General features: G+C 46.1%; 1 protein-coding gene across 2 annotated transcripts in view; it reads right to left on the bottom strand.

Moving 5' to 3' along the window:
* Positions 1 to 564: 564 nt before the first annotated feature.
* LOC147198314 (cyclic AMP receptor 4) overlaps positions 565 to 13,889 on the bottom strand; it is a 76,093-nt gene continuing 62,768 nt past the window's right edge. For both annotated transcript variants that reach the window (XM_086123642.1, XM_086123643.1), the window contains 2 exons: positions 11,272 to 11,419; positions 565 to 3,518 (listed from right to left, as the gene is read on the bottom strand). In XM_086123642.1, the coding sequence (XP_085979768.1) occupies positions 3,348 to 3,518; positions 11,272 to 11,419 (319 nt within the window). In that variant the 3' untranslated portion in view covers positions 565 to 3,347. The remainder of the gene's footprint in view (positions 3,519 to 11,271; positions 11,420 to 13,889) is intronic.

A 13,889-nucleotide genomic window follows, 5' to 3' on the forward strand; every position in this document is an offset into this window, starting at 1 on the left:
TGAATGTGATCTGAATTAAAATGCGGTCTGTGCTCTGAGCAGTTATAGATGATGAATACAAAACGGGTTTTCTTCGATTTTCGGGTTAAAAAAAAATTGGGGGTACTACATCAGATTTTGGAATTTCCATTCAGTTCAATGGGGAAAATGTGTTTTGACATACCAGAATTCGGTGATGGAATGAATCCAACTGGTAGACCAAGGTACCAATGGTACCAATGGTACCTTGGTCTACCAGTTGGATTCATAGGGGTACAATTACCCCTATCCCAAATTTTTCACAAATGATAAAAAGTAAACAGGCTTGTCTTGTGAAAAAGATTCATTCTAAAATGGTCGACTTTAGTCCCCGTCGTCATGTGCATTTTATTTGTATTTAATTCGGTGATCCTTTTGCGTACCACGAGAGGGAGCCCGCATACGACTTGTGGTACTCGAAGGACACTTTGAGAATCGGCGATAAAATGTATTCAATTTATGCACGCACGCTTCGGCACACTTTGCATCGCCAGAGGCATTGAGATACGGCGCCGCGCAAATGAAATAAACACACTGAGGCGCAGCTTTGTTATGAAACGTCTCTGCTGCTCATTTATTTGATGGAGTGCAAGTCAAGTCAAGCCAACGACGGTTACAAAAAAAACAACAACAACAAAAAAGGGGGGTGGGGGGGGGGGTTGCCTGTCAGTGTGTGTATTGGAGTAAGATGGTGGCCAAGCTGCATTTAAGTGCAAACTCAGTCGCACGGTGGTGTCACTGACACCCGGCGGGAAAGTTCAACAGCTCGAGGGGGTGAAAAGGGGTCAAGTGTCAGGTCATTAGTTCAACTCGTCAGGAAGAGGCGAGTGACAGCGGTCACTTCACGCCGGCAGCTGTCTTAAAAAAAAAAAAAAAAAATGAAAACAACAACAAGACGGAGGCTGAATTTAAATGATTATGCTGCCAATCACAGCTCGCCACCACTGACACAGGCCGTGAGATGATGGACTAACACAGGCTGTTGCTAGGCAGCGCTCGCCACGTGCCATCATTTACCTTTTTGTTTAGACACCGTTGAGAAAAAAATATTTGTGGGCTTTTTTTGTTGTTCGTAAGGCTGAGCAGCATTGATGAGCTTTTTCTTGACAGGCACATCCAAAAATAGAATGTACATTTGACCATACAATGTTTTAAATAAATACAGTACAACAAAGAGAAATCGGATTTTCATATAAGAAAGAATACAAAAAGATTTTGAAGAAATTCGACAACTTCAAATTTTGGATTTGCTTTTTGAATGTATTTCAGAAAAAAAAAAACTCAAAGATGTTTCTTTGCTATCTGTGGTTCAAATTTATGAAGAAATTGAAGAAAATGTCTCGGACAGGCTGGTTTTAAGGACCCGTGGCGAATGAACCTAAAATGGCCGCTTCAAATCAAAATAGAAGACTTGCGGTGTGTTTTCGGGCATGGTGTCTTGAGACTTTTTTTTTTGTGTGGTTCTTATATAATCGTAACAGACATGACGACTTGATTTCATTTTGCGGAATGAAATTGCCTTTGAGGGTGGTGGCCAAAACGGCTACTAAAGAGCCGTCCACATAAAATTGAAAGATTCATGACCAATTTTGGACTCCTTCGAGATCTCAAGTCCAATTGGACACACACGAAAAAATGAATGCGATCTGAATTCAAATTTTTCGCAGTTACAGGGCAGATGAACACAAAATGGGTTTTCCTCGATTTTCGGATCGTACTGTGTGTAAAAGTAAACAAAGGTTAAACGTGTACACTTTATGACGCCGTAACTCTCATCCGTATTCGAACGACAAGATGTTCATTCATGTGTGCCGACACCTCGGATAATGACTGGTATGTTTTCGATCAATCATCGTCGATAAAGGTCGAAATTTCGCAGAGCAGACTCTGAATGGAGGCCAAATTAGCCATTAACCTTTGAATTCTGCTGATGTCAACGCCTGGGTTCTCCGACATTATAAGCTTCGTAGAAACGTCAGCCATTGGTAAGGTCCGGTGATAAAGTAATGGGTACACACACACACGCACACACAAACCGATTTGAACATTTCCCTCCTTTTTGCGCTCAAATTTACCAAAGGCCACATTGTGGTGTGTCAAGGAGTCTTCACAATCTACTCGGAAAACAGTCGAGGCTGACAAAAGTGTTAAAAAATATTTGCATGGAATCCATGATATCCAAATCATTCAACCACGTTTACAGCTGATTAAACGGTGAGCCTATTACTTCCTCGAATACGATTAGTTTTTCGTCTTCTTTGTATTTTTTTTTTCCCCCTCGGTGTGAATGCGCCGTGGCAACATGCTGCCTCTCCAGGTCAGCCTAGGTACTGCGACAAACTGGACGATTTCTTTTCTACCTCTTTTGTGGGGCCTGTTAACTTGATGAAAAATAAGATGCTACGAAATCAGTGCGAGGAACCTACTAAATTAGATCTCAAAGCGAAAGATGTGGGTCAAAGGAAGACAGAAGAAAATGTGGAGAAAGTGCAAACAAAATAGCATAGACGAAGAATGTTCAAAATCAGTCACCCGTGTAACCTGCTTGAGAAAATTGAATGCGCTACTTGACGGAAACCAGCAAAGGTGCCGTTTATTCACACTAAAGCAGAGGTCAGAGCATTCCGAGGTTTATTTTTTGAGCGTTTTTGGAAGAGGGGGGGGGGGGGAGGGGGAAGCAGAAATAAATACTGTCCAAAGCAGGAGACGTAAATGCTTATTTCCTGCTGTGCGCCAGGCTCATGTATAAATAAGCGAGGAAGTCGTCGCCCTCCGGAATGCGTGCGTGCGCCAGCGAGCGGCACGCGTCAACGTTTTAAAAAGCCTGCTTTTCCACCTCTTCTCCTGCAGAGAGGTGAGAAGGTAATTGCCCCTTGTTATGATTGCCTTTTATTGTTTTTTTTTTCTTCCTCCTGCTCCTCCATCTTGGTGGTGTGCCAAAAGTGCGGCTTGAGGGAAACCTGGGGGTAGTGAAGAGGAATGTTTTAAGACCTCTGGGATGCGGCAGAAGCCTTTTTAACACCGCAAGGAGCTTTTTTTTTTGGTCCCGAGGTTGTGGTATTGCAGGCGGCCCTGCTCAGTATGTGTGTGCGCGTCTTTAGGATATTAAATAGTAAAGGATGGGGATTAATAATGGAATCTGACAGCTCATCTCCGGCTTCTATCTGCCTGACTTTCCCCCCCCCCAATCTTGCCTTCCACTCTCTGCCTACCTCCTTTGCCTCCCTCTCGCTTTCTAATCCACCGCATTTCTCTTTGTCAGGAAGCCGCCCTCCTCCTCCTCCTCCCCCTCCTTCTCCTGCCGCCGATCCTCGTCGCCTTTGTCTCCCTCAGGGCCCCCAGTCTTTCAGGGTCATGTTTGGCGCGTAGAAGAGCGTGTTGGCATCCCCGTCGTCCTCGTCATCGCTCAGGTCAGCCAAGTCGGCTTGGGTGTAACGCACCGCGCCGGCGTGGTACTCGCCGATCCGAGTCTTGTCACACAGCCGCGACTGCAGAGCGAGCTGCGACACACACACAAAGTTCACAATCACCGGAGACCGCGGCGGGGGCTTGATATCTTCATGTCTGACGGTGCTTTTTACCAGCTTGGAGTGATCTACGCGGAAACTAAGGGCAGTGAGAAAAGCTGCGTTTTCTGCAGCAAAGAGGAGACTGCGGAGTCTAATACCGCAGAAACCAGAGTTAAGGCACAGCGACAAACAGAGCCCTGATAGCATGACTCCTTCTTGTGACTTTCTTCAAGTCAACATTCCGAATGTCCAAAACGACGTCGCTCAAGAGACAATCGAAAGAGGCAAACTTGGGCCATCGTGTTTGGTCTGTGGCAATTTTGCTCATTTGACAGACTCAATCCGCGGATACACGTGGATAGTCGATCGGCTTCGTCATCTATTTGCAGTGAGCAATCTAGTTTTTGTCCATTTTTACACGCGTAAACCTCAAGTAAATCTCGAATTCGCCATTTGCAATTTCTGTAAATCAGGCCCAAAAGTGCCAGATTTTCCTGACTTCGCCGACCTCGTTGTAAGGTAAGCGATCCGTCATGGCAGATTTGAAGTCAAACCAAGAATTTGATGGCGTTTGAGGTGTAATGACGCCGGTGGCCACAGAGTGTGACATTGGGCGCCCGAGAATAAGGGTCCGCGCGCCTTTTTGCGGAAAGCATATTGTCACTGACGCATTGGTGTCACCACGCATTTCATTATCTTAATAGAGCAAGCTGCAACTGCCGTGCGAACGCATCCTTCGAATGCAGCGGGAAAAGGGCTCTTGATGGCCAACGGTTTGGAAGGATCCACTTGAATGTTTCTCGCAGCCATTGCCGGCCACAAAATCAATATTTGGACTTCGATAAACACACACAGACGGACACGCACGCACACACACACACGGAGCGAAACAGAAATTGTACGTTCATCCGAAACAACCCGATTTTCTTTCAAACCGCTGTCGTGGATTTCTTTTTAATTTTCCATCGGCAGCAAAAAGCCTCGCAAGAGCCATTTCATTGGACACACAAGACCCACAGATCCTGTTGACGCCATGCAACAGTTAGTCGCTGGGTGTGTCACCCACTAAACGCCTCTCTAAAAATAAATGCCCACCCGCCCGGATCGGAAAACGGGGAGCAACAATAATCACCCCGACTGTTCACACGAGGCCATTCAAGAGTTACCAAAAAAATGCAAACCAAAAATGGCAGGACTGTGGCATATGAAGCGTTCTCCGGCTATTGTTCCAGCTAGCGTACCAGTAAACTATTGACTTGCATCCGTGTTTATGCTCTGCCATCTATTTGTTGCCCACGATTTCCTCAGTTCTCGACAATAGGGGCCTCCAGACAATAGCCCCAGTAGCTTTTGAACAGGTCTAGCTTTGCAGCCAATGAAATGACCTTGGAGAATCTCGTTAAATACTATTTCATTGTGCGTGTGCGTGTGTGCGTGTGTGTGTGTGTGTGTGTATACTTGCTTGCTTTGCTACGCGTTGAAAAAGAGGACATCACCCTATAGCTTTCCAGAAAGTTGGAGTCAGGCGCTTTCCTTAATGGCTCCAATTTGCAAAGAGTCCGCTAAAGGGAGGCTACGTTTCAATCAGCGCTCATTTGTCTGACTAAATGGAAAAATGAGCTCTGATCTCAATGGCAGGCCCTGTGAAATTAACAATGACAGCGGGTCTTTTTTTTTTTAATGCATTATATATGTGTATATATATATATATATATATATATATATATATGCAGTATATATACACACACTTTTTTTTCAAAGCAATTTATCTCTATTTCCATATACATATATTTTCTAGTGTTAAGAGAGTTTATGTTTCGACCGACATTTGCAGTTTGTTTAGTGGTGAGTTTTGTCAGTAAAAGATATATACAAATTCAGATTTATCGCTGATCCGGTTGAAGTGACAGACTGTAAACTCCCACCAATTTTTCGAGCCCATATGACATTCCAACATTCCACCCCAGTCCGCGTCCAAATTGGACCGTAGGTTCATGCCAACGGATGGTAACAAACAATTAGAGTTCTCCCCATTTTTTTTTTAAATTCCCCATTACTAACATTTCGGTCTCGGCTCCATGCTATTCTAGTTACTCACTGTGGGACGACTGTTTGAGACATGACGTTCTGTTTTGTTCTTTCATCTTATTCAGGGGACTCCTGGAATGCTGTCCTATTATTAGCGCCTCAGCAAGCGGTGCCAAGCCCGCTTGAAATGGCTCCTTGTTAGTGTTCCACCAAAGAAATTGCCTGTTTGAGGCTTTGACTATTCTCAAAGCGGTTGGAAACCGATATATTTCAAGTACCGCAACACCCCCCCCCCCAACCCTAAAAGTCACTTAGAATCCATCCCATAAAGCTGCAAATTTTTTTTTATCCGTTTCAACAATAGACACGAAACAACAGGACCCATACAAAAGCCTCAATGAGGTGAACCGCACCTTGGGCGTGTCAGTACACTTTGCCAGTCAATAGTCAACGGTAGTCTGGGCGCCCAACCGCGCATCGTCAGTCCATCCTTATTTCAAGCCGAACGAAACTCTAATCGTCAGTCCTTGCGTCATCTTTATTTTAATCTCGCTTGCGTCATCGCTTCCTTCGCTAAATTTCACCAGTCCGCCAGTCCATCAACGTCCAACAGATGAACACTCAAAAGTGATTAAAATGGTAAACACAGTGCACTATATAACAGTGTATCTACATCAGTAGATTGTGAGCGTACATTTGAAATGATAAATATGGTTACGTATTATTGTAAAACACATCCATCCATCCATTTTCCGATCTGCTTTTATCCTCACAAGGGTTGCGGGGGGTGCTGGAGCCTATCCCAGCCGTTTTCGGGCAGTAAGCGGGGGAACACCCTGAACGACCATCCGCGCTCACGTGTTTTTGGAATATGGGAGGAAACCGGAGTACCCGGAGAAAACCCACGCAGGCACGGGGAGAAGACGCAAACTCCAAACAGGAGCCGGGATCGAGCCCACGACCTCTGCACTGTGAGGTCGACGCGCTAACCACTGGACCGCCGAGCCGCCCCCGCTTCCCCCGCATCCGTTTTAAAACTTGGCACTTGATTGACATCCGGGGCAGCCGGTCATACGCATGACTCACCGCGAATATATATGGACTGATGCAGTTATGCAAGATGCACCAATAATAGACTTATAAAGAGTTCTAAGTATATTTTAAATACATAAATAAAGCAGGCAGATCATTTGGGCTTGGCTATTTTATAAGTAGCTCGCATGCTGAAAAAGTGTGTGCACCCTGATCTACATCATACGGTGGGCTACCCAAAGACTTTTCACAAAGCCTCACTAAAGAAGTAGCCGTTGAATTATTACACAATAAAAACACCAATGGCATTTATTATTGCTTCGGCTCCCTCTGAAGAGCCCCGGAGACGATGTTTAAATGCCACTGGAAGTTGCATATGCACTGTGCTAGGTTTTTATTTGATTTTTTTATTTTTTTTCCATGTTGCATCACGCTATCCACATTCACACGATGGCCTTTTCGAACGAGTTTGACGCACTGCCAAAAGCGTATCGCGAGGCCAATCGTCCGCTAGCCGGAGGCTGAGCCGCCCTGAGCAAGTATTTGCGGATGGAGTCGACGTGTGGCTCCAGCGCTAGGCAGTTATACTTCCTGTAGCTTAGCGAGTTTGTTCTTTGTGGGAACTCTAGCCGGCTGCACTTCACTGTATAAACTGAAGAGGAATAAATGTAGCATTACCTAAAAAAAATATACTTTAAGTGTTCTTCAAGCGTGCTGTAGCGAGAAATAAACAGTCAAGACAAAGCGCAGCGAAGGTCCCAGTTCAGTCCAGGTTTTTGTTTTGACACATTACAGTCACGCATTGGTTGGCTGACATTTAGATCATCAGATAAGCGCCTAATTATAATTAACCCTCTGATCTTGTGCACATCGGCAACTATTTTTTGAGATTTGGTGCTTCGCGAGCGGAGACAAGAGAGAAGCCATTTTTTTTTCCCCTTCCAAGAATCGTGCTGGTCCGAACAACCGCAAACACGTGGCCTACATCTGGAAGGCGACGACATGGGCCAAGAAGACGGCCTGCGGCTGACGGTGAACCCTCGAGTGTTTCGCAATGGCGTTGGTCAGCCGTGAAATAACCCGAAAGGTTCTTGCAATCGGGGCTCGCATTTGCTCCCACGCTGCTCATAAATGAAAGGCACTCGAGTCGTAGTTTGGCGTGGACAAAAACAAAGACGAAGCGCCCCGCAGCCAAATGGCGTCGTGAGCGGAGGTGGTGGTTGTACAATCTGCTTTTTGAGCAAAAGCCCCCCCCCAGAGAAATATTCTTCATTTGCATACTTTCCCTTGTCATAATGCAACATTTGAAATCTGCACAGATTTGAACCCGACGGAGAAATGCGGTGGGGGTTTGTCAAGTCAACGACTCCGCCGCCACCGACGAGAAGTCACTTTTGGAACAAGTTACCGCGGAGGCCTTGTTTCCACCCACATTATTCTGTACGGTAGGCAGTTGTCAAGAAAGCCAAATTATGGGTCTGTCTGAACCTGGGATGCTGCCCTTCAGCAAGGTCTTATTAGCTCAAGGGGAACTCACCCCCCCAAAATGTGTGTGTGTGTGTGTGTGTGTGTGTGTATACAACAATTCATCAAACTCAGGGGTTGCTACGTTGGGCGATATCGCCCTCGGGAAGTGACAACAGAGCTTCTTTTGCCTGGTTGGATGACTGAAATTTGGAGAAAAAAAAAGGATAAAAAAACGGTTGTCATAAAACATGAATGGGGCCAAAATACCAAGTGTAAAAAGTCAAGGACCACACCTGTACTTGGGTTTCATTCAGGATGTTTGATACCGCTATTTTCAGACTCATACCAGAATGAGTATTTGTTCTTTGAATATTCATCACTCCGATACTGCTTGTACTTTCGATTGATCACATTTCACATAAGAGCATAAACAAAAAATGGCGAACAAAACCTTTCTTTCTGACAGACATGATATTTACCGATGTTGTCAACCTGCCGCAGTATAGCGCCAACTACTCCTGAGGAGGACTTACTCAATGTCCGACTTTCTTTGCGTGGAGTATCAGTGGCTGGTATTGGCAGCTTCTAGAACCACTCGATACCTAAAAGATAAGGTCACTACTTGCCAATCTGTACGTGACCATATTGATATCAGGTGTTGGGCTATCGATGCTGTAATACCTAGGAAAACAATTACAATCCATCGAAATATGGATTGTATTGGTAGGGGGGGGGGGCGGTAACGCAACGTGCTTCACATGATCAGAAGTACAATTTTTCAAAACAGAAGAGTTAAAGACATGTGAAAGCAAAGTGAAGATATCAAAAGTAGCTAAAATTGCGAAAAGAAAATCAAGTCAAGGTGGAATGTTTGCAGTTAGCCCGTTTGAAAGAATGGGAAGCTGCCTGGAAAGGCAGCGCGAAGGCTGAATAGAGGCGGCAGCGCAAAAGCGAGGAAGGCTGAAAAAGAGCTAGCGAGAGAGCCAGCGGCTGCTATGCGTGTGAGCGCGTATGTGTGTGTGTGGGTGGGTGTGTGGGTGTGTGTGTGCGTTGGGGGCTGGGGAGGTTGAGCTGCCGATGAGGCGTCTGATGAAAGCGCAGATTCGTTGCGCCGAGGAAGGAATGTTTTGACGCTCTCACAAGCGCCCACCCCCGCCATCACCACCTCCCTGTCGCCCGCACGCCCCCTCCCCTCTACCCCCCCCCCCCCCACACCCCCGCCGCTCCCCCTCGCCGCCGCCAATCTCGCACCTGATGTGAGGGGGGCTGCTGGGAGTCGCATGCCAAGATGAATAACAACCGGCTGTTAGTCACAAACGCACACGGAGCCTGTCTGACTGGCAGTGGCGCGTGTGTGCGTGCGGGCGGGCGCGCCGTCGCCGATTTCCGTACCCTCGTTCCCCGACACAAACATCATTTTCGCCGTGATTTACGGAGGCGCCGCGATTCCATTTCACTTGTGTTGTCTTCTTTCCCTCGCGCCCCCGCTCGCCACGCCGAAACATTGACATTTGCGTTGAAGGTCATACCGCACATTCCTCTCTTCCAGTTTGCGCTCATGGCCGCTTATCAGCCAGGCTGGCGATACTGACTGGGCGACAACGCGTGTGCGCGCGAGCGTGTTTGTGCGCGCTCACGACGAAGACAAGCGACTACTTTATCCCCTCCGCTTCTCGTGGTTCGATATTAGCGCTGGCTCATATCCGAAAATACTGTCAATGTTGCTAGATTGAGACAAATCAGTGGGGAGCAGTATTGATCGCGGTGTTTATTGAAGTGCAGCCGACGACGTCTCAAATGCGCAGACACTCTCCGACATCACACGCTCACCGAAAAGTAGGGAAAAGTGAGGCCAGGGATTTGGTTTTTTTTTTTGTGCACAAACTTCAGAGTGACAATCTACAACCGAGTCGATTGTGTACTTTTCTGCAGTTGCCATGGCGAACTACAACTGGAATAGTACCTCTTCGGTAGCGCTGCGAAACTCGTAAACTCGGCCACGTTGAACGCGTTAATCGGAACCAGCCACAAGGAGGGACAATGAGGGTCTCCTGGATTTGATCCAAACGGAGAGCAAAGCGAAGACCCAAGTTTCAACCAGAAAAGCTGGTTTTTATGAAGAAAAAAAAAATACTTGAATTTCCGAAGGCGACTAGTATTTTTCAGCAAAAAAAATCGTAATTTTCATGGGAAAAAAACCAACTTTTTTTTGGACAAAATCTAACGATTTAAAGTCGAAAAGAGCTAATTTTCGTGAACCCCCCCTCCCAAAACTTTTTCTTAAAAGAAAAAAAAAAATCTCAAAAACCTAGCAAAGTGGAGACTGCAGCGAGTGTCAACAGCGACAGGCTAAGCTAATGTTAACGTGTGTTTCCATCCATCCGTTTTCTAAACTGCTCGACTGGACTTGTCGCCAGTCAATCGTCGAGCACACAAATATAGCAAACAATTTACAGTCACATTCACACCGTCGAAATTGAACCCACGTTGCCGGCATGGATGTCTGGTGTGTAAGAGTGACTCATCACTGACCTAGCTTGTGCGTTTATTTTTGTCTCGTCCAGACGGGCAAGCTACAAATCTGCCGGACCAATGACAGGACAACAGCTGTATCGGAGTGGGAAGTAGAGATATTTGACCAGCGATACTGATACGATCAAGAACGAGCTACTGTGTGAGAGTGAAATAAAAGTTGAAATAAAGCCGATACGTCAAATTACGTACATTTGCAAACACAACACAAAGAACAGCAATTGAATACCAGAAAAAGACATCACGCGTGTCTATGTTTATCGTTGAAGCAGAATTACACAGCGTGTTGTAAATACAAAGGAAAATACATTTTAGTTGGTTGTTTAGATGGGCAGCGATGAAAGTGCAGGACAATACCGGGGATTCTTGGTTTACCACCGTACACGCGCTCAATAAATTAGTTTGGACAGTTGCGTTCATGGTAGTACCTCATTGTGTGCCGATAGCAACACGATATCAAAGAACAGGGGAAAGTAAGTCGGGGACCAACTGCGCATGCTCGGATAGTTTTGTCGTGATGCGTTTCGGCACATTTCCAAACGTTTTGTGCATCAAAACAAAATGTCCCTGAAAACGGAGTCCTAAGGCATCCACGATTGTACAACCAAGACAAAAGAACAAAAAGAAAATCAAACAAAAAACAAAAGATGCACCTCGTCGTTCACAGCCCGAGGTTGACACATACCTGCATGCTGGTGGGGCTCAGGAGGCTCCACCAATTCCGATCCAGACCGAAGACGAACGCGTTGGCCAAGCCGTGCAGCGGAGCAGAAAACACGTGCAACAGCGTGAGGGAGAACGATGGCTCCAGTGGGTACAGGGCATTATGGAGCCTGGCGGAACAGAGCGGGACAACGGTTCGCTTTGAATCAAGTGGTAGGATAATAGTTTCGATGCAGGTTCGTCAAACTCTGTTTTGGAAACTGAAAAATAGCACAGCAATAGCGTTAGCTAACATTAGCGTGTGCGGTTGAATGTCATTTCTAGCCGTGTATCGCCGAACGAGAATAGCAGAGTTAACTCATGATACTATTTATGCAGCAATACCCGATTAAAATATGCCAATAGATACTTCAGCAGGAAAAACAAGAACAAAACGCAAGACCGCTGCAACAAAAACAAGACAGTGGAGTAGAACGTTGACGCGTCCGACGCTAAGGCCCAGATAAGGGTGGGTTGACATTAGCGTCTGTTTATTTTTGTCTTTTCCAACCGTCCATCCTGAAATGTTAAGATAAGGATGGAGCTCATGAAGACGGAAGCGGGATAAAGAAAGGACGGGAAAAGGCAGCGAGCGTGAGGTTGGCAGATCAACCGGAAGGATGCGCGGGGAAGATGACAAGTGAGTGACAGAGCGAGAAGGAAGGGTGAAAACGAGAGGTAATGAGAGCGAGCGTCGCGGGCGGCAAAAAAAAAAAAAGGATGGGGGGGGGGGGGAGGGGTGGCGAGCCGGAGGAAAACGAGGGGAGGGCGAAAAGGAGCGAGGCGAGCTTTATATCAGCGTTTAAGAGCCCATTAGGCAGCGCGAGACGTCTGGGCTGACACATTCTTGGCTGCCGCTTCGACAGCACGCAGCACTTTACAAGGGCGGCGAGAAGCCGAGAGGCGGAAAAGTGGCGGAGCGCTGCGTTCCTCCTCCCGAGCCGCCGTTTCCAGCTCGCCCCGTCCAAATCCTCAGCGTCACACATTTCTCCCCCCCATCCACCCATCGCCTCGCTTATATGGTCAGTTTGTCTGTTTCAAGCTGCTCAAGGTTGCTTTGCCTCATCGGGAACAAAGTCGAAGGATGCCGGCCAGCAATTGACCCTGAATTAACCCCGTATCAGTCCTCCTCGCAGGTTTAGTGTGTCCCTAATGTTTTTTTTATTGATCTATTAGCAGGGGGAATCGATGTGTACGGCACTCACGCTGATTTCGGGTGCGAGCGGGGCGAAAATAAGTGGCCGTCGCGGTTGACCTCGGCGGTCGGAAAGTCATCCCCGTGCTACTCGTATGCCGCCTGGGATGGATACACCAGCTTGGTCATCCGTGGAACAACAACGGGAGTTCTATTATGAGACGCAGCGGCGACTCTTCATCAATGACACTTTTTTTCCGGATTTATTTGCATTCCGCTCGCAATCGGGAGCCAAAGTACAGTGAACTCTCATTTATCGTCCAAAATACGCTGCATTAAAAAAAATTTTTTTTGACATTCCGACAAACTTTAAACACATTTATCAATATTTAACCCTTTCAGGGACAGCGGTCACGACAGTGGACAGCTCATCATGTTATTAGGTTACAGCACAGGTGTCAAACTCAAGGGCCGGGGGCCAAATCTGGCCCGCCACATTTATGTGGCCCGCGAAAGCAAATCAAAAAAGTCAACTTTCACGATGCTTGCTAAAATCTGTACCAACATTTCAAATTCTCATTTCTAATAAAGAGTGATACTGTAAGCATTTTCTTGTTACCAAACCCCTCATTACAGTCACTTAAACAATAGGTGAATAAACCGTTATTCTTGACTTCTTTATATGGTTTCAGTCATAACGGCCCTCCAAGGGAAACGGTAACTCAAATGTGGCCCACAACATTGATGAGTTTGACACCACTGGGCTACAAGGTGCATGAAAGGGTTAAGCATATTTTTTTAAACACACTGTCAACAATTTTGGGACATACGAAAAAAACAGTAGGCATAGAATATTTACACCATGTTGCAAATTATTATAGTCCATCTGTTTTTAAATATCCCAATATTTTTTCAATAAAGTACTTCAAAGGTACTGTTCCAAATGATTATGCACGGCAGTGTTTCCAAGACACTCGATAGGTGGTAAAGAACTGAAAATAGTCACTTGTTGAACTGACAGCTTTAGTAGGTTGTATTTCTTGAAATGAAAAGCTATTTAAATCCAAAACATCTTAACGGGTCAAGTTACAGAAGTGGGCTCACTCCAGTTTCCTCCCACATTCCAAAAACAGGTGGGAATGGTTGTCTAGTCGTCAAGACGTGTCCTAGGAATGACTGGCGACCAGTCTAGGGTGTACTCCTCCACTCGCCCCAAATCGGCTCACTTTTACAGAAAATGTCGGGATATTTTAACTTGAACTAGCGCAGACCTCTGCCAAGATCAAAACAATGCACACATGGATTGACGCAGACACAGAAATGTACCTTCTTGATAGATGAGGGAGGAAAAAAAATAAGGATTTGGTTGGACCTGCTTTGAAACTCAAAACACACTCGTCTGAACAACACACGCGACCAAGTCAGAATGATTGTATTCAAAGAGGAGAACGCAAAGGAAGGCTGCG

This window comes from Hippocampus guttulatus, chromosome 11, assembly GCF_054856545.1.
Source record: "Hippocampus guttulatus isolate MCC_2025c chromosome 11, RoL_Hgut_1.0, whole genome shotgun sequence".
NCBI classification, from domain to species: domain Eukaryota; kingdom Metazoa; phylum Chordata; class Actinopteri; order Syngnathiformes; family Syngnathidae; genus Hippocampus; species Hippocampus guttulatus.